The sequence below is a fragment of the Salpingoeca rosetta genome (genome assembly GCF_000188695.1).
Source record: "Salpingoeca rosetta unplaced genomic scaffold supercont1.10, whole genome shotgun sequence".
In the NCBI taxonomy this organism is placed as follows: domain Eukaryota; class Choanoflagellata; order Craspedida; family Salpingoecidae; genus Salpingoeca; species Salpingoeca rosetta.
Genome location: NW_004754924.1, coordinates 885,963 through 904,378, shown reverse-complemented (window position 1 = coordinate 904,378; position 18,416 = coordinate 885,963). Strand labels below are relative to the sequence as shown.

General features: G+C 56.2%; 5 protein-coding genes across 5 annotated transcripts in view; 2 read left to right on the top strand and 3 right to left on the bottom strand.

Moving 5' to 3' along the window:
* The window catches only part of PTSG_04495 (uncharacterized protein), a gene marked incomplete at its 3' end in the record, with an annotated part of 4,649 nt that extends 2,158 nt beyond the window's left edge, over nt 1-2,491 (bottom strand). The window contains exons 1-6 of the mRNA XM_004994531.1: nt 2,190-2,491; nt 1,803-1,910; nt 1,451-1,550; nt 1,116-1,288; nt 598-762; nt 159-296 (exon numbers count right to left, since the gene is read on the bottom strand). Coding sequence (XP_004994588.1) covers nt 159-296; nt 598-762; nt 1,116-1,288; nt 1,451-1,550; nt 1,803-1,910; nt 2,190-2,309 — 804 coding nt within the window. The 5' untranslated portion in view covers nt 2,310-2,491. The remainder of the gene's footprint in view (nt 1-158; nt 297-597; nt 763-1,115; nt 1,289-1,450; nt 1,551-1,802; nt 1,911-2,189) is intronic.
* On the top strand, nt 2,444-5,864 carry PTSG_04494 (uncharacterized protein). Its single transcript, XM_004994530.1, has 5 exons — nt 2,444-3,741; nt 4,081-4,528; nt 4,708-4,788; nt 5,088-5,159; nt 5,487-5,864. The coding sequence occupies exons 1-5, from the start codon at nt 2,750-2,752 to the stop codon at nt 5,586-5,588; spliced, it is 1,695 nt and encodes a 564-aa protein (XP_004994587.1). The 5' UTR covers nt 2,444-2,749; the 3' UTR covers nt 5,589-5,864.
* Nucleotides 5,816-9,624, bottom strand: PTSG_04493 (uncharacterized protein). The gene is made up of 2 exons (XM_004994529.1): nt 9,171-9,624; nt 5,816-8,721 (listed from the first exon to the last, which is right to left on the bottom strand). The coding sequence occupies exon 2, from the start codon at nt 8,178-8,180 to the stop codon at nt 6,924-6,926; it is 1,257 nt and encodes a 418-aa protein (XP_004994586.1). The 5' UTR covers nt 8,181-8,721; nt 9,171-9,624; the 3' UTR covers nt 5,816-6,923.
* Nucleotides 9,625-9,967: 343 nt separating this feature from the next.
* PTSG_04492 (uncharacterized protein) lies at nt 9,968-17,008 on the top strand. The gene is made up of 13 exons (XM_004994528.1): nt 9,968-10,236; nt 10,507-10,523; nt 10,872-12,177; nt 12,434-12,582; nt 12,832-12,978; nt 13,166-13,312; nt 13,539-13,668; nt 13,976-14,082; nt 14,301-14,426; nt 14,606-14,753; nt 15,074-15,209; nt 15,463-15,672; nt 15,992-17,008. Exons 3-13 carry the CDS (start codon nt 11,193-11,195, stop codon nt 16,080-16,082), a joined length of 2,376 nt encoding a protein of 791 aa, XP_004994585.1. The 5' UTR covers nt 9,968-10,236; nt 10,507-10,523; nt 10,872-11,192; the 3' UTR covers nt 16,083-17,008.
* PTSG_04491 (uncharacterized protein) overlaps nt 16,448-18,416 on the bottom strand; it is a 3,832-nt gene continuing 1,863 nt past the window's right edge. The window contains exons 6-10 of the mRNA XM_004994527.1: nt 18,241-18,321; nt 17,858-17,972; nt 17,457-17,643; nt 17,137-17,215; nt 16,448-16,823 (exon numbers count right to left, since the gene is read on the bottom strand). Of these exons, the coding sequence (XP_004994584.1) occupies nt 16,731-16,823; nt 17,137-17,215; nt 17,457-17,643; nt 17,858-17,972; nt 18,241-18,321 (555 nt within the window). The 3' untranslated portion in view covers nt 16,448-16,730. The remainder of the gene's footprint in view (nt 16,824-17,136; nt 17,216-17,456; nt 17,644-17,857; nt 17,973-18,240; nt 18,322-18,416) is intronic.

Genomic DNA, 18,416 nt, shown 5'->3' with positions numbered 1-18,416 from the left:
CACACACACACACACACACACACACACACACACACACACACACACACAGACGCAGCCTCATGTCAGGTGCCTCTGATGTCGCTGCAAGGGCTGTCCCCCCCCCCTTCGTCCAAGCTCCAATCATCATCACCACCACCATCACCACCACGGCAGCGCACCTCCTGCTGTGCTGCGTAGTCGGAGTCCTCAGTGCTGGCGGCGCCGTCTACGAGCTGCTGTGCGCGGCGGCGGTAGAAGTCGAGCTGCTGCTCCAGCATCTCCATGCGGTCAAGCAGCCGGTCGGCGTGCACCGTATCCTGAGAACACACACACACACACACACACACACACACACACACACACAGAGGGAAGTTGTTGGGCGGTGGTGACGGTGGTGCGGCACAGGCAGGGAAAAGGTAGACAGGCAGAGAGACAGATACCTCAGGAGGACAAAGGAACGCATGCATACAGGAATAGGTGCACACACACACACACACCAACCAAACAAATAAACACGCAAACACAGACACAGACACAGACACACACATACAACACACATACACAAACACACACATACACAAAAGCACACGCACAAACAAACGCAACACACACAGGCACCTCTGCGTTTTCGTCGATGAGGGTGGTGAGGTCAACGATGGTGTCTGTGAGCTGCTTGATGCGCTGGCCAAGCTTGTCCTCCGTCTCCTGCGCTTGCAGCAGGCTCTCGTGCAGGTGCATAAAGTCCGTGCACACAGACGTGTACTCCGTGCGCAGGTTGCGAAGCTGCAGACGGTGGCGGGGGGAGGGGGGTGAAGTGTTGGACGAAAGAAGCCATGACAGAGAGAGAGAGAGAGAGAGAGAGAGAGAGAGAGAGAGAGAGAGAGAGAGTGTGTGTGTGTGTGTGTGTGTGTGTGTGTGAGTATGTGAGTGAGTGGGTGAGTAACTAAGAGCATGTGAGTGCATGTGTGCGACTCTAAAGCGGGAACCAACAGGCAAAGGGTAGACGAGCGATCCCCATGAAAGTGCACCAGCAGCAGCGGCTCTCAAGCTCCAGATCCACCACACACGACAGCAACTTCAAACAAACAGCTGCAACGCTGGAGCCACGCCTCAGGCATTAGGTGCCATCGACACACCTCTTCCAGGAGCACGGCGCTGTCTGCATCCTCAAATGCCTCGACTGGCGCAGACAGGATGTCCTCGATGGGCCGCACAAGCGCGGGAAGCACCACACACACGTCCAGCGTCAGGCGCCGGTGCACCGCAGATTTGCTCTCCACAACATCCACACCCAGGCGCACTTGGTCGCCTGCACAGAAAGACGGGGAGGGGGAGGGGGAATGCGAATTGGAGCCGCCAGAGATGAGTGGTTGCAACACGATTGAAGCAACTCAATGTGCAATTCACACACACACACACATGCGGTAACCCCTGTCATACACACACAATTGAACTGCACCAACATACTCACCAGTCTTGAGCTGAACGGGGGCAGACTCTTCGTTGCTCTTGCTCAACCGCTTGGCGTTGACGTATGTGCCATTGCTGCTCTTGGTGTCCTTGATGTAAACCTGCAAGAAGAGATTGAGCATTGACACGATGCCACGCAGCAGCGACAACCCCATCAGCACGGCCGATGCTCGAGGCGCGCACACACACACACACACACACACACACACAAACATACACACAAACACACACAACACAAGCTGCCATCAACTTCCATCCCTCGCGTGTACAACAGCGGTGTCCGAGGTACTCTGATACGCACACACGCACCACATGGCAAAGACACTCCACTTTCCCCTCCCCAGCCCACGCACAAGGTTGTTTTCGAGCCAGATTTCGGCGTGCGATCGGGAGAGGACTTTGTTCTCGAAGATGGCGTTGTCGGGTGCAGGCGCTTGCTTGTTTGGCACTGCGCGCCCAACCTGCACGTCAACGGAGGGGCATCCGCGTCAGTGGTGCATGTGACAACACGAAGACGATGATTGGACAACACAGAGATGATGAGCGGACGGACAACACAGAACCAACAATAAACGACACAAGCAGTGACCCAAAGCATGCACACACAAACACAGACACAAACACAGACACAGACACACACACACACACATACACACACAGACACACAGACAGACACACATGCACATACACACACGCAAACACACACACACGCACATACACTCACATACACACAAGCGCACCAAAATCGTGGAGACAAGCGGGATGGTGCGAACAAAGTTGGACTTGACGTTGCTGGCGGCATCCTCATCATCGATGATGGGTGTCAAGATGATTCTAGGTTGGTCAACCTCGCCTCCCATGGTTGGTTGTCCGCTCTCTGTGCGACGGTATTATGTTCGACGCGAGACCTGTAATGCAACAAACCAGGCACGCGTTCAGAAAGCCCCCCCACAACACACCAACAACACACCACTTCTTCTCTCTCGTCGGTTGTTGGTGGTGCTTCGTGCCCATACGCAAAATTGACTTGCTTGCTTGTTTGCTTCCCCAAAGTCAATCCTGCCTTTGCTTCGTGCCTTCTTGCTTGCTTGCTTGCTTGCTTGCTTTGCCAACAACCAAAACACAGCAACTTGGCGAAGAGCGCGCCACTGCACACACCAGACAAACAGAGTAAACGCAAACACCAAGCAACCCCCCCCCCTGACTCTCTCCCAAAGCACACACACACACACACACACACACACACACACACATACACACACACACACACACATATATATACACACACACACTAGAGGGCATGGCGTCAAGGGTGTACACGCACGAGGACTGGAGGCAAGAGGGCAACCGAACACCGCTGTCGTCAACCGTGCTGGACGATCCGGGCCTGCACAGCGCCAGCGTGTCTCGTTCTACACGCGTGGAACGTCACAGAAGCCACAGCAACAATGGCCACAATCACCACCACGACGTGCCGGTGCAGCACTCGCCTCGCAGCGCATTCACGCCAACACGCACCCCTGTGCGCGTTAACGGCAGCCGGAGCAGTAACCGCAGCCACCACAGCCACCACCGCCACCACCGCCACCACCACCACAACCACCACCACCACTCCCACCATGATGGTGATGCCGATGACTTTCGCCCAAGCAGCGTGCGCCGCGATCCCAGCGGCACCAGCTTTCTGGAGCAGTCGTATCGCAGCCAAGGTGACGTGTCCATGGACGGCTACTACCGCCGCGCTGCGCAGCGTGAGCTCGATGCGTCTGTGCTGCGGGAGCGAGAGGCGCGCGCTCGCGAAACACAGGCCAGGTCAGAGGCCGCGCAGGCACACACCTCGCTGATCGAGAGCCGAGTGGCCGAGGAGCTGTCGCGAGAGAACGCTCGTCAGCTGGCGCGAGAACTTGCTCGAACACGCGACGACCTCAACTCCTCCCGCGTGGAGGAAGAGCGCCTGCGCGACGACATGGACCGCTCGCTGACGTCACTGGAGACGCGCGTGCGGCACTCCGAGGACACGGCACGGCGCATCAGCGAAACAGTCGCCCTCAAGTCCGATGAAATTGAGACCGTGCGTCTGCACCTCAAGCGCGCGCTGCATGACATTCGCACGCGCGACGATGAGCTGCGAAGCAAGGACGACCATATCCGCCGCCTGGAGCACGAGCTGCGACTTCGATCGGATGACATTGCCGACTTGAAGCTCTCCAAGCAGGACCTGCACAACACGGTTGTGGAGCGCGATGAACACATTAGTCAGCTTTCTGCCACGCTGCACGAAACAGAGCAGAGGTGCTTCCAAGTTCCCATGTCACAATGTTGCATCAATGCTGCCATGTGTACTGCCTTGTGCTGAAACGGAGTGGGGGTTGGTGAAGCACAGGAACAGTGGCGTGTGGTGAAGCAGAGGGGAAGTGATGTCTTGATGATGACATGGCTTGTGACTCCTTGGTTGCCAGCACTGTGATGTGTGTGAGAGAGAGAGTGTGTGTGTGTGTGTGTGTTTTTCTTTGTTTTCATTGTCTCTTTCCCCATGTCACCTCAAACATATTCACCTCCACTGCAACGACTGCTTGGTCTCCCTCGTGTCACCGTGCTTCCCCCCAACCCCCCCCCCACCTCCCGCCTCAGGCTGACGGACTGTGCCGATGAGCTTGAATCCACCAAGCTTGCACTGCGCGACGCCAACCGGCGCCTGGAGGAGGTTGAGCGCGACGCAAGCTTCAAGCACCGCCGGCACGAGAACGATGTGCACGCACTGCAGCACGACCTGGAGGCCACGCGCGAAGCTGTGACGGCCCGTGACAAGGAGATTGCGTTTCTTCGCGGGAAGATTGACGATCTGGAGCGCAGCCTGGAGGGCCAGCGCCGCGAAATTCAAATGCGCGACGAGCGGCTGGACAAGCGGCACGCAGAGGTGCAGTCGTGGACGAGCGAGTGTGATCGCCTGCGCCTTCAGCTGGAGCATGCGAGGCAGCGCAACATTGATGCTGCCAACGACCACGAGGGGCGACTCAAGGAGCAGAAGGCGCTGGAACAGGAGCTCTACTCCAAGATCTCAGCCGTTGAAGTGCAGCGGGTGTGTTTACGTGTGTGTGTGTGTTGTCGTGGGTGATGGTGTGTATGTGTGTGTGTGTGTGTTGTCGTGGGTGATGGTGTGTATGTGTGTGTGTGTGTGTGTTGTGTGTGTGACGTCATTGCTTGGGCTGAGCAACGGACTTGCTTTTGCTCACCAGACCATCACACGCGCTGCCACAGGATGTTGCTGTCGCTGCAAAGGAAGATCTCATCTCGCAGACGGCCCGACTCGAGCGCCAGATTGCAGACCTGGAAGGCCAGGTGTGGCGCTGTGCCTTTGCGTACATGTGTGCGTGTGTGCGTGTGTGCGTGTGTGCGTGTGGGTGTGGGTGTGGGTGTGGGTGTGTGCGTACGGCTTTACGTCTGCATGTGCGTATGCGTGTACACATGTGTCTGCCCGTTGCCTGTCGTCTGTCTTTGTTCTTGCCCCCTCTGTTTTGAGATGCTTCGTTCATCACGTTTTCAATACGTTGGCCCACATCGCCTGCCTTGCTTGTACCACCTTCACCTCCTCCTCCACTTCATACCAACAACCCCCCTCCCCCGTGAATGCTGTGCAGATCCGTTCCTTGCGCCGGGCGCTGGAGGAGCGCGACCAAGAGCTTGTTGAAGCAAACATGTCTCTACCAAAGGTGAGCACGGGCAGAGGCAGATGGCACAGCTGCTGCAACGCAGCTGCCCCCTTCTTTTGCTTGTTGTCATGCGTGGACATTGTTGAATCCGCTGTTCCTGTCACATTCATCACACACACACACACACACACGTACATTCACGCACACACACACACACACACACACACACACACACACACACACACACACACACACACACACACGCACGCACGCACACACGCACACACGCACACACACACACACACACACACACACACACACACACACACACACACACACACACACACACACACACACACACACACACACACACACACACACACACAGGAGAGCCGTCGCCGTGTGAACACGACAACAGCTGCAACAAAAACGACGCAGCGGCGTGCAACCGGGCAGCGCAGCAGCCTCAGATCGAAATGGCGATACTGACGTGCGCACCCCATCCACCTCGACCCAATCAAGGATGATCTTGCGGCGCGCATGACACCCTTCTTGCAACCACCGTTTTCAGTTTCGCTTTCCATGCCCCACTTCTGCTCGCTCACTCGCTTGTTTGTTTCATCTCCCATCTGCTCTTTGTTCTTTCTTTCCGTCTTCTTGCTTGTTCATCATTTTGTTCAGTCTCATGCATGCATGCTGTTGTCGTCAAGTTATGTCACATGCAACTGTTTATACAACGCCTGAAACTAAGATGACATAACAGGGAATGATGAAATGACACTTGTGGTGGTGTGGTAAGCACTGGAGAGAACACACACCACGAATGACACATGACTGGTGTGATGATGAATGATGATGACTAAAAAAAACACTGCTCTGAACCCAAACACGTCCATCCCCTCATGTACACAACAGCGCCACCTGCATGCACCGCCCACGCTCACGCAACATCTGCCACACCCAAGCGCAAACAGAACGACAAGAGCGGAGCAACAGTAACAGCCTCGCTCGTGTCTGCTGGGTTCGTATCGTTATCTGCCTAGTTCAATCCAAACATGTGCAAGCAAGATTGAGGGGGGGGGGATAGATGGGGCACCACGCAGCAGTGCCGGCAAGACGATAAGAAGGAGCCGCGCACACAATGGAGGGCGGGCAGATAGAAAGAGGGACGGAGGGGGGGGGGCAGGGGGACACAGGTTTCAAATAAGGAGGGCCATTGACGTCAATAAGAAGAGCGAGTGGTCATCGTCAAAGGCACCAAACAACAAAGCACTCGCAACCACACAGTGGAGGGGGTGCACATAGGCGTGCTCGGGACATCAAGCACGTCCCTAGAACGGTGCTGCTTAGCGCGAAGATATCGAAGAGGAGACGGGGAAATGATGGGATACAAACCATGAGCAGAGGCCAGCGCTGCACGCAGCGTGCGTACTCAACAATGCCCCGAGTGTAGCAGGTGATAGTGAGGGGGACAGAGCAACAAGACAATGCAGGTGGGCACAGACAACCCGCCCATGTGGACAACACACTGACGAGAGAACACAAAAGAAGGTGTCAGCCCACCACAAGGCACCCACAATAATAATCAGTCATCTTCATCATGGTCATGGTCATGGTCAACAAGAAGGGCACCAACTGCGCGCAAAAGCAAAACTGGCGCGGTGGCGGCCATCATCATCATCACCATCATCGTTTCAGAGAGTCGTCGTTGTCTTGGTTACACCAGCGCGTGTCGGTGGGACATGCACGGTCGCGTAAGGGGGGAGGGGGCAGGGAGCTGGTTGCACAGATTGTAGAGTTCGCACGCACGCACGCACGCACGCGTCACGCCTCGCCGAGACGGGCGCGGAAGGCGTGGATCATGCCGTTGAGGATGATGAAGGAGCCGACGACCTGTGCGGTGCGCACGACAAGCCCCTGCGGGAGGACGAGCGACATGACGACGGCACCAGTCTCCCGCGCCCGCCCTTGGCCAAGAAAGTCGAGGCGGCTGTACCACTGGCGGGAGAATTGCTTGAGCAGGGCCATGTACGACTGTTTCGGGTTCATGAGCTTCATGGTGGAGAGGTTGTGGGGCACGTGGGAGAGGTAGCCTGCAATGACGCCCGCGGTCACGCAACCGGCTGCGTTGCGTACGGCCGGGCTGAGGTCGTGCGGCATGCGGTGCTCAAAGTGCTCCGAGAGTTGGTTGAGGCCAATGCCAAAGATGACCTCGCGGCCGCAGCGGGCGTTGAAGCCGCGGCGCCAGCGCTTGTACAGGGGCTCGTTGCTGAGGTTGGCGTTGCACGCCTCCAGGACGCTGCTGATTGGGGTCATGACCACGCCAGGGGTGACGGCGGCGAGCGGGCGCACCACGTGCTCCATGCCCGGGTAGTTTGCCGCGTTGAAGTGGCTGTCGGCCATGATGCGCACAAACTTGAAGCCCGTGATGTAGACGACGCGGGTGGGCAGCTGCACCTGCATGTTGGGGAAGAGCGGGCCGCGCACGCCGGTCAGCACGTGGTTGATCTTGGAGTTGAGCGCCGAGCGGTAGAAGCTCTCAGCGGCGGCTGCCAGCGCAGTGGTCTTCCAGGGCATGGTGAACATCTGGCTTGCGCCGCTGCTGTCCATTGTCGTGGTGGCCGTGGCTGAGGTGCTTGTGGTGGTTGCAGCGGTGGTCGCTGAGAGTGGGACGGGTCCTGTCGCTGTGGCGCCGGCATAGCTGGGCGAGCTCGACGATGCGGTCCCGTGGAGTGCAGAGGCGTCTCCTTCCTCGTGGGCGAATCTTGGGCGAGTGGTGGTGATGACGGTGGTTGCCGGGGTTGGGAACGCGGATGACGAGAGCAAGGACGATGCGTTGACCGGATAGAGGGCGGGTGCTGTTGCCGATGTAGGCAGGCCTTGCTGGCTGTAGAATGAGCGGGCAGCGGTTGCTGCTGTGACTGCTGGCGAGGTGTGTGGCGGCGGAGCGGGTGCCGAGCCTGAGGAAGTTGTGACTGCGCCAAGGCCGGAGCGGGTGCGTGCCAAGCTTGTCGATGTCTTTGAGCCAGCATCCAGACCAGCAGAATCCATGGTGGGCAATGTGTCAACAAAACGATGCATCGTGTTCGCTCGAGAGAGAACCGATGGTGGGCACACAAGTGGAACGGAAGAGGAGGAGAAGACAAGAAAAAAAGGGGGGGGGGGGAAGCAAGCAGATGGATGGATGGATGGGTGGATGGATCACACAAGCGCAAGGGAAGCGGAGAGAGGCGCGTGTGTGCCTTGTTGGTGTTGTGGTCTTGTGTGTGTTGTGTGTTGTACGTTCAAAGAGTTGTCGATGAGTGCTGTTGTTGGTGGGTTGGTTGGTTGGTTGGTTGGTTGTTGGTTGGTTGTGTAAGTTGTTAAGTGCTTGGTGTTGGATGGATGGATGGATGGATGGGCTTGATTCAAATACCGAAGACGGCTTTGAAGCGGGTGCTCTTGGTGAGATCCCGGGGAAGGGGCGCCAAAGTAGTTTCGACGAGAGAGAGAGAGAGGGGGGGGGAGGGAGGGAGTTGGGAGGTTTCCAAGTTGCCGAGAGAGTGTTCAGGACTTAGGTACTCGTTTCTTCGTTCGTTCGTTCGTTCACCGCAGCAAAGGCTCGCGTCAAGTGGACAGCTGTCTTGTGGATTGGAACAAAGTGGAAATGAGGAGAGAAAGGGGCAGGGAGAGGAGAGTGTATATGTGTGGAGATGAGAGGTAGAGATGGGATGTGGAGAGAGGCACAAGAGGGGGAGATGCAATGTGTCAGTTTGTGTCGTATTTTAGATGGCAGCACACAAGGCAAATATGCAGCGTGTATATGTTTGGGGATGTATTGGTGGACGGGTTGGTGGACGTGTGTGAGTGGGTTGGGGCTGACGGTGGGAAGTGGTGAGAGAAAGTTGGAGAAGAGGGAGAAAGGGGAGAAAGCGAGGGGGGGGGGGAGACACGTCAGGACAGTGAGTTTGACACAACACAACACAATCAATACACAGCACAACACACCCACGCGCGCCCACCGCTGGTGCTGGCGTGTGGGCAATCTCGAACGCACGGTGGCGCGGCTGGCTTGCGCGCTTGCTTGCTTACTTCTTGGAGCGTGGTGCGGAACAAGGGATGAATAAGAAATAAAGCGACCGACCCCCAAGAAAGAAAGAAGCACAGACAGGAGAGGAAGCTCAAGAAGGGGCAACCCCGTGTGATGTTGCTGCTGCTGCGGTTTTGTGTGTGTCTGGTTCTTGTGTGTGATTGCTGTAATCCAGCATCAGCTTTTGCCAGACTGCCATGACTTACGAAAGACAGCAAGAAAACCGGTGCTTCGTTTCTTTTCTCGGCTCACCTTTTTTGTTTGCTTGCTTGCTCCGCGATGGCACACACAACAACAACAACCTGGCACGCTCGGCGATCTGACGGGCTGGTGAAAATGATGAACGGTCGAGAAGCTGCCGACAACGTCAACACCCAACAACAGTCCAACACGGCACAACAGAAGAAGCAGAGAAACAGAGAAGGAACGGGAGGGGAAAAGATGGAAACAAATGGAAGGTTGGATATTGGTTGCCTTGCTTTTGCCCTTCTTGCTCTTGTGTGTTGATGATGAAAACCAAAAAAGTCCGGCCTTCTAGAATCCCATTTTGTGTGAATGTGTGCACGAACATTCATTGAAGATATCCAGCTGAATGTTATGCAATGATTAGAATGAATTTTCGAACAAAACTGAATTCAGAGTGTGTTGCCAACGCCACACCCAACGGGGCCTCGAACGCCCCGAAACCTGCATGCAAGAATTTTTTTATTTCCTTCATGACTCACGCTACTGCTTGTCCTGTTGTTGTGTGGCGGGACAACCTCCTCCTCTTCTTCTTCTTCTTCTGCTTTCTGCCCACCCGCAAAAACACACAAGCAAGAAGCAAGCCAAGCACACAGAACTTTCGCTTGCTTGGCTATCTCTCGCATCACACCAACAACCACCAAACAACAAGCAACAAGCAAAGAAGAAAGAAAAGCAAAAACAAGGAAGGAACACCCTCCTGTCTCGCGTGCTTTGCTTGCCTTGGCTCGCTTTGCCAGTTCACCACGACAGACAGACAGGCAGCAGCACACTTGCTCCGTTCTTGGTTGTTTGTTTGTTGTTCGTTTCCCTCGACACAGCAAGGTGGGCTTTGTTTGTGTTTGTGTTTTGTGTCGTGTGATGATGGTGTGTGGGCGTCAGATGATGATGACGTTGACCCTGCTAACGTCGTGTACGTGCTTGCTTGCTTGCTCTGTTCCGTGTGCGTGTGCTTGCTTTGCTTCTTCGTGCATTTGCTTTGTGACACCGGTGCCGCGCTCACAAGACAACACCAACACTTTTGCCTCGTGTGTTTCTGTGCATGTTGTTTTCGTTTTTCTCCTCCCTTGATCGCCACCAACCAACGACCACCAGCCAACCAAGCCCTTTGCGTGAGTGAATCATGTGTTCGTGCACACACACAACAAGCACACACACACACACGCACACACACACACACAACAAGCACATTGCACGTTGCACCAGTGGGCAGTGGGGGATCCCCACGTGCACCTGGCGCGTTGATTGCCCCGTTCCTCTTCCATTGTTGCATCGCCTCATTGCTTCATCAACAGCAGTGCAGCAGACAGCAACCACCTTCTTGCCCTTCTTGTGATCGCATGCCCTCTTCTTCTTCTATTTGTGTCACCTGATCAGCAAGCACTCACCCACTCACACACGCACTCGCACCCACACCCACACACACACGCGCGCGCCGTTGCTTGCCTCATACCTCGCAGCTGACTTCCTTCGGTCAGCTTGGTTCACACCCCAAAAAAAGAAGCAAGACGCAGAGAGGCAAGAAAGAAGAGCCACCTCGGCCGCTGCACATCTTCATCATCATCTTCTGCTCCTTCTTCTTCTTCTTCTTCTTCTTCCACCTTTCTGCCTTTGCTCGATCGACCTTGTGCGCTGGCATTGCACGAGTGATCAGCAGTTATTAATTGCTCCGCAGCAGTTGCAAGCAAGTTGTCGCCAATCCATCCGCACACCACCCCCAAGCAAGCCACCGACACCTCCCACCAACCAAGCCAAGCCAACCCTCTGGCCGCGGTTGCTCGATGGCTGACTTTCTGCGACGAACCGGTTCGTTTGTAAAGCGGCACACGCTGGGCAGGTACGATCAAGCAGCAGAGGAACCCCAGCGCAAGAAGGGCGACCGAAAGGACAAGGCAGCACCGCCGCTGCCAGAGGCGCCAGAGACAGAGGCCGAGGAAACCCACCAACACGAGCAGCAGCAGTACCAGCGAAGAATAGAGGAGGAGGAACAACAGCAGCAACAGCAGCAAGAAGAAGAAGAACAAGAGGAAGAAGCCGCCGTTGACCAGGACGGAGACGACACGGAGGTCGAAGAGGACCTGCACCACCAACGCACGCCTCCGCTTCACGAAGGAGCCCACTCCACAGCAGAGGCAGCCCACACTACCAACACCACCGTAAACAGCAGCATGCGGCCAGCCCACGCCTCCGACCTGACTGCCGCCCATCCCGACAGTGACGAGCAGTGCGGTGCCAGCCGCGCCTCCGTCCAAGACAGCGCCATTGACGCCATTGACGCTGATGTTGCCCCCAACAACCCTGCCACCGCTACCACCGACCCAGACACCACCATCATGCCGGGTGCCGCCGACGGGCACGCGCCACCACCCGTGCCCTCTGACGCAGACCGCACACCGTCCCCGCACACGTGTGCGGGCGGCCGTGGGAGCAGCCGTCGCCGTGTGCGCGCAGCATCGGCGCTGTCTGAGCGCACGGGAACGGTCGTGCACCTTCCCGCCGCAACCACCCGCGCTACATTCATGAAGCACAAGCGCAGCATATCCGACGTTGTGTCTGGGTCGTTTATGACGGACCGGCACTCGCCGGACGCGCTGTCAGATGGAACCGCCTCTGACAGCGGCGACGAAGACGTGATGCCGTGCAGGGAGGGCGTGATGGCCAAGTGGACAAACTACATCCACGGCTGGCAAGACCGCTACGTCGTCCTGCAGAAGGGCATTCTCTCCTACTTCAAATCCGCTGACGACAAGCAGAAGTTTTGCAGAGGTGCGTTGTTGCTGTACCGTGTGGAGCATCGTTTGAGCGTGAGCCTGCTGAATGCGAACACATGAACAGCTGGCAACGTCGATGTCTTGTGATCCAGAGCACAACAATTGTGTGTGTGTGTGAAGCGCATGTTCTTTCACACACACACACTCTCTCTCTCTCACACACACTCACTCACTCACTTACACACTCACTCACTCACTCTTTCACTCACTCACTCACTCACGTATGTAAATCTGTGTTTGGCCATGTGCAGGCACTGTGGACGTGGTACAAGCGCGCGTGAAGCCGCACCCGTACGACCAGCTGCGGTTTGATGTCATCTTGAAGGACCACGCCTACTACCTCCGCGCTTCCTCCACAGAGGAGCGTGGCGAGTGGGTCAAGTCTCTCCAGGAGACCCAGGTGCGTGCGTGTGTGCGTGCGTGCGTGTATGTGCGCGCGAAGGGGATGCGAGAGAGAAAGAGCATGTGCATGCATATGTGTGCGTGTGTGCGTGTGTGTGCGTGTGCGAATTCAACTTTGAACGTTTGTGTATGGCTGTACATGCCAGCTCAACGTCCAATCAGCTCTTTCCATGTATCTCCCTCGCTGATCCTCCTCAAACTCTTATGCACGCCCATCATCCGCGCCTGCTGCCATCTCCCACTGCAGCGGATGCGCGCGAAAGGCCTGACGCGGCGGCCGTCGTCCATGTCGCTCACCTCCATCTCCTCCGGAACTTCGGGCCACTCCTACACTCGCTCCGTCACAGACAAGTACATGGAGTCAAAGGCCCTCCACGACGCATTTGTCGGCCAGGTGTGTTTGTTTGTTTGTTTGTTTGTTGTTTGTGTGTGTGTCTGTGTTGTCTGCTTGTTTTGTAGGCTCAATACAAGTCGTGATGACGTCATTGACCACCCGAATTGCGCCGTGTCTCCGCACCACTCTTTCTCTCACACACTCCCTCCATTATCGCCACCACCACGGCACCCCGGCACGCCACCAGATTGACCAGCTGCAGCGGGCGCTCGCGTCGCTGGAGACGGCGGACGTTGGCGATCTGCAGCGCGACGCCGCGCTCGTCAAGTCCACGTCGTCCGGTCTCCTCCGCGCAATGACCGAGTGGATGGACGTCATGTCCAGGCGTGAAGAGGTGCGCTGTGAACCACCACCAAGGCAGATGCGCCCGGGGGAGGGGGCGTGGGTGTTTTGGGGAGTTGTTGAGCCATGCGTGTTTATTGGAGTGGAATGCGTGCCTTCGCGTGCATGTATGTGTGTGTGTGTGTTGCCATACGTGGCTTATTCGTGCCTGGGAATGCGCCCCGGAATACCACTCGCACCGTGTACCCCTCACGTCCCGTGTTTGCCGTGCTTGCCAGGAGTGGCAGCGCAAGTACGAGCGCCTGAGCGAGAAGAAGCGGAAGCTTGAGCTTGAGGTCCGCAGCTCGCGCGACATGGCCCCGCAGCCCTTTCCAAACAACCCAGACCTCGAGGAGGGCCCCCACAGCAGTCAGTACTTGCCCCCTCGCTATGTTTTGCTTTGTTTTGTTTGCTTGTCTGTTTTGTTTTGTTTGTTTGTTTGCTTGTCTGTTTTGTTTTGCTTTGTTTGTTTGTTTGTTTGTTTGTGTGTGTGTGTCTGTGTGTGTCTGCCTGTCTGCCTACCTGTCTGTCTGTCTGTCTGTCTGTCTGTCTGTGTTCGCGTGAGCGAAGGTGTGTTGAGTTACTTTGTCGTGCGAATACACAAGCCACCTCACCCTGTCATCCCCCGACCACCTTTCCGTCTGTCCTTTGCTCACACACCCCTTTGGGCCATCAGTGCTGAACGACGAGGAGTTTTTCGATGCGCTCGAGATTGGGCTGGACCAGCTGGAGGCCGAAGAGGAGGAGGAGCGCAGAGAGCGCGAACTTGAGGCCCAACGCGTGGTCCGTACACTCTCTGCTCCTGTGCATTCTGCACCTGTTCGCTCGACGGCTGCCCACTATGCTCTGTGTACTGCTTGTGTTGCCAAACATCTTGTTGTTGGACGTGTTCTGTTATCCCTGCGCTGATTGTGGTGTGTTCTCGCGTGTTGTGTGTACATGTGTTTGTGTGCGTGTGAGATCTGCATCACACGCTCACCGTCACCTCCCCGCGTGCACAGGCGAACAAGCCAGCGCCCGGCTCTGTCATGTCGCACCAGTTTTCGTCGCTGCTCGAGGGAAAGCTGAAGGAAAATTTGAAATTGGCAGACGAGCCTGTCGAGGAGATGTGGCTGCTCACCCACGAGGTATGTGCTAATGTCTGAGACGCGTGTACCACTTGCACTGCCGATGCCCGCGACTCTGTTGGCTGCTGGGTTGGCTGCATGAAACCCAGTGCCCTGGCGCTCTTTTTTGAACTCGCTCACTCGCACACCCTGTCTCCTCCCCCCCCCCAAACGAACGCGTCTGTACTGCACGCGAACAGGAGGGCCAGATGACGGTGTACACGCGCAACGAAGAGGCCGCTGGGGAGACGACGGACCAGCTCAAGGCATTCCACTTCATCCCGGGCCTCACTGGCCGCGAAGTCTGCTCCTACTTCTTCGACACAGACCTCAGGCTTGAGTGGGAACGTGAGTCTTTTTCCATCTTGTGTGTGTGTGTGTGTGTCAGATGTCGTGTATCGTGTGTTGTGTGTCGTATGTTTGTATGTGTACGTGCGCATCTTTGTGCCTGTGTATGTGTCGTATGTTTGTATGTGTACGTGTGTATCTTTGTGTCTGTATGTGTATGTGAGCTCTTCCTTTGCAACCCTGCGGGTATCCTTGTGCGTGTGCGCGTTTGCAGCCGCACTGTTGGCATTCCAGTGCTGTGGTTTCCTGCCTTGCGCCTCATCTCCCCCCCCCACCACACACACCACAACACACCCTGTGCACTGATCCACTGCTTGCAGACACGGTTGAGAAGTTCTTTGTGCTGGAGTGGCTGGACAACAACACGAACGTGTGCCACAACATCCACAAGCGTGTCTGGCCCACGGCGCAGCGCGATTCATGCATCCTCTCTCACATGCGCCAACTCAACACCAAGTGCGTATCTATGGGCTTGCACGAGCAAGCGCCACTGCCTGAGGCTGCTTAAGACTTGCCCCTGCTTTGCACATGCTGCCTGCCTGCTGCTTTTGCGCCCCGTACCTCTGTTCCCAACCTTCCCTCAGCTGCCCAGCTGCCCACTCATCCATCCATCCGTGTGCTTTCCCACAAACACGCATGCCCTTGCTCACGTGACGTGTTTCTTCGCGACCGCTCAATCACACACCACCCACACGCATTGCCGCTGCAGCCGGTGGATGGTGCAGAACACGTCTGTGGACCACGACGACGCCCCCGCCAACAAGTATGTCCGCCTCACAGCCAACGTGCTGCTCATGGCAGAGACGCAGGTACCCGCCAGCGCCGACAAGAGCAAGCTGACGCGCGCAGACATTGGCGCGAAGCTGACGTACCTGGCCTATGTCCACCCGGGCGGCTGGGCCCCGGCCTCTGTCGTCAAGTGAGTCACAGTGCCACGGGTTGCAGTCAAAGAGTTGTTGAGGGAATGTGCTCCAGCGTGTTCTCCGTTGTGATGGCTGTTACATACTTTCTGCCCCGTTGCCTGCGCGCACTGTGTGTGTGTGTGTGTGTGTGTGCGGGTGCGGGTGTGTATGTGTGTGTGTGCGTGTGTGTGTGTGTGTGTGTGTGCGTGTTTGTGTGTGTGTGTGCGTGTTTGTGTGCGTGTGTATGTGTGTATGTGTGCGTGTGTGCGTGTGCGTGTGTGCACGTTCCAAACACATACTGTGCTCACCCCACCCCTTTCTTCCTTCTGCTGCCAGGGCGGTGTCGAAGCGGGAGTATCCAAAGTTCCTGAGCAATTTGGAGACGCACAGCCTCAAGCATTTCTCATCACAGCCCATCTTGTGGTGAAGCATGCTGCCTCGCGCCTAACAGCCCACATTGCGCACGGCGCTGCGTTGCTTACTTCTCTTCGTCTGTTGTTGTTTCTGTAGCTCTTATGTTTGTGCTGTTCCTGCTGCCATCTCTTCTTACCGTGTGAATCCTTGCCCTTGGTCTGCACTGCGAGGTCAGATGTTACTCTTCCGCCAACTTGCTTCCCCCTTTCATCCACACCAAACGCCCAACACACAACACCACTCGCAACACAACTTTCATCACCCACAACACGCATCCACACACGCATGCGCGCCACCCTCCTCTGTTGCTTTTGTTATCCTCAATTGTGTATCCATTATTCCCCGTCCGTCTTGGGCGCTGGTGCTTCTCCCTTCAGCTGTGGTTGCATCTGTTTATTTCTGATGATGTTTTTTGATTGTCACGAAAACGGAACGAGGGCGGCCGGTTGTTCCGTCTCCCTCTGTGTTGTTCCTTCTCTGCTGTCCACACTGCACCTCTCCTGACTCCTCCAAAACACACATACGCACACCCGCACAAACACACCGTACCGTTGCTGTGTCATCAGCAAGTCCTTTCGTTGCCTTCCACTGATGTTAACGTGTTTGGTGTGTCCCAATTCGTTCTCCCTCCCATTGCCGCCGCGGTTGCCAGTGCGTCCGCTCATACCCAGGGGCATTCGTAGATGATGATGGCTTGGTCGTCGGAGCCAGACGCAATGCACTTGCCCGTGTGGTCAAACGACACTGCCCACACCTGTAGAAGCCACCGCCCGCGGTGCTGGCATGTGAGCTTGTGCATGCAAAGGATGTGCTTGTCTATCATTATCCTTCGTGTTGCTGTTGTTGCTTCCACTCTTCAGTTGATTGTAGGTCCCTGTTCTCCTCCTCCTCCTCCTCCTCCTCCTTCATGTAAATATCCCCAATAAATCACCACCCCCAAATCACATTTCGTGCTGCGCTCCACCACCTCTGGCAGCCATTGACAAACACTGCCAGCCACAGCCACAACCACAACCAAGCAACAGCCATCCACCTGTAACGCCCTGTCCCTGCGTAAACAAACTGACCTGATCGGTGTGGTCGTCGAACGTGTGCTCGCACTGCCGCTCCTTGATGTTCCACACCTTCACCGTCTTGTCGCTCGAGCTGCCACAAAACAAAACAAAACAAAAAAAATACATGCATGTGTGATGGGGGGGGGGGCGAGCAGAAGACACGCACGCGGTGGGATGAGGATGATGGATGGAGTGGACACGTGCATCAGGTGAAGTGGTCACAGTGCATCAGAAAACAATTGTGTGAGCGCGCGAGCCATCGTGGCATCGTCATCAACACATGTCGGCCATGATCATCATCATCATCATCAGCAGCAGCAGCAGCAACGCACCCCGTGACAATGTGCTCGCCGTCAATGGATGCGTCGACACAGAGCACCCATGAGCTGTGTCCGCTGAGTGAGCCGGCAATCTTGCCCGAGCGCACGTCAAACATCTTGATGTAGCCGTCATCGCACGCCGTGTACAGCAGCGATCCATCGGGCGAGAACGACAGCCCGCGCACGGGCTTGCTGTGGTCTGTACAGTCGCGCATGAAGCAGTGACAAGGGCGGGGAAGGGATGGGGAACGACGTTGTGTTGAGGTGACAGGAGATTGACGTAGGGTGATGAACAAGAAACATCAGTCACGAGGAAGGGGGTGAAAGCAAGACTTGCGCAGCCTGCTCTGAGAATGAAACAAGCAGCAGCAGCACAACAGGAGCAACAGCAACAACAGGAGCAGGCAGCTGACCGTGGAGGCGGCTCTTGTCGTCGCTACCGAATTTGTACTGCAGTTTTCCCTCTGTGTTGAAGAGGCTGACGGTGCCATCCATGCCCGCGCACGCCAAGTGCTGATTGTCGGGGCTCTGGCAGCCATACACGTGCGTGCGTGTGTGTGTGTGCGTGTGTGTGTGTGTGTGTGTGTGTGTGTGTGTGTGTGTGTGTGTGTGTGTGTGTGTGTGTGTGTGTGCGTGCGTAATGGTGTTGATGTCAAAGGGAGAGGTGTGAGGGCGGCATAGAATGGTAAAAAAAAAAAACTTGCACCAAGGTACAAGCACGTGTAATGTTGTTGCCACAAAGGCCAGCGTTGCTGTCGCAAGGGCTACTACAAAGTTGAGTGGCACTGTGTCTGACCCATTTGACGGCGGATGTAAACTTGCCGCCCGTGTCCACCGTGCCTTCGCTCTTCCCAGACTCAACCGAGAACAGGTGCACCTGACGTGCACGTGTGTGTGTGTGTGTGTGTGTGTGTGTGTGTGTGTGTGTGTGTGTGTGTGTGTGTGTGTGTGTGTGTGTGTGTGTGTGTGTGT

What these genes read in the sequence shown, in the direction of transcription:
- PTSG_04494 (XM_004994530.1), top strand. Translation starts at nt 2,750, where the DNA reads ATGGCGTCAAGGGTGTACACGCACGAGGACTGGAGGCAAGAGGGCAAC. An exon ending in TTGCAGACCTGGAAGGCCAG is followed by an intron (nt 4,789 to 5,087) that starts GTGTGGCGCTGT and finishes AATGCTGTGCAG; the next exon opens with ATCCGTTCCTTGCGCCGGGC. An exon ending in CAAACATGTCTCTACCAAAG is followed by an intron (nt 5,160 to 5,486) that starts GTGAGCACGGGC and finishes ACACACACACAG; the next exon opens with GAGAGCCGTCGCCGTGTGAA.
- PTSG_04493 (XM_004994529.1), bottom strand. Translation starts at nt 8,180, where the DNA reads ATGCATCGTTTTGTTGACACATTGCCCACCATGGATTCTGCTGGTCTG.
- PTSG_04492 (XM_004994528.1), top strand. Translation starts at nt 11,193, where the DNA reads ATGGCTGACTTTCTGCGACGAACCGGTTCGTTTGTAAAGCGGCACACG. An exon ending in TCATGTCCAGGCGTGAAGAG is followed by an intron (nt 13,313 to 13,538) that starts GTGCGCTGTGAA and finishes CGTGCTTGCCAG; the next exon opens with GAGTGGCAGCGCAAGTACGA. An exon ending in CCTCAGGCTTGAGTGGGAAC is followed by an intron (nt 14,754 to 15,073) that starts GTGAGTCTTTTT and finishes CACTGCTTGCAG; the next exon opens with ACACGGTTGAGAAGTTCTTT.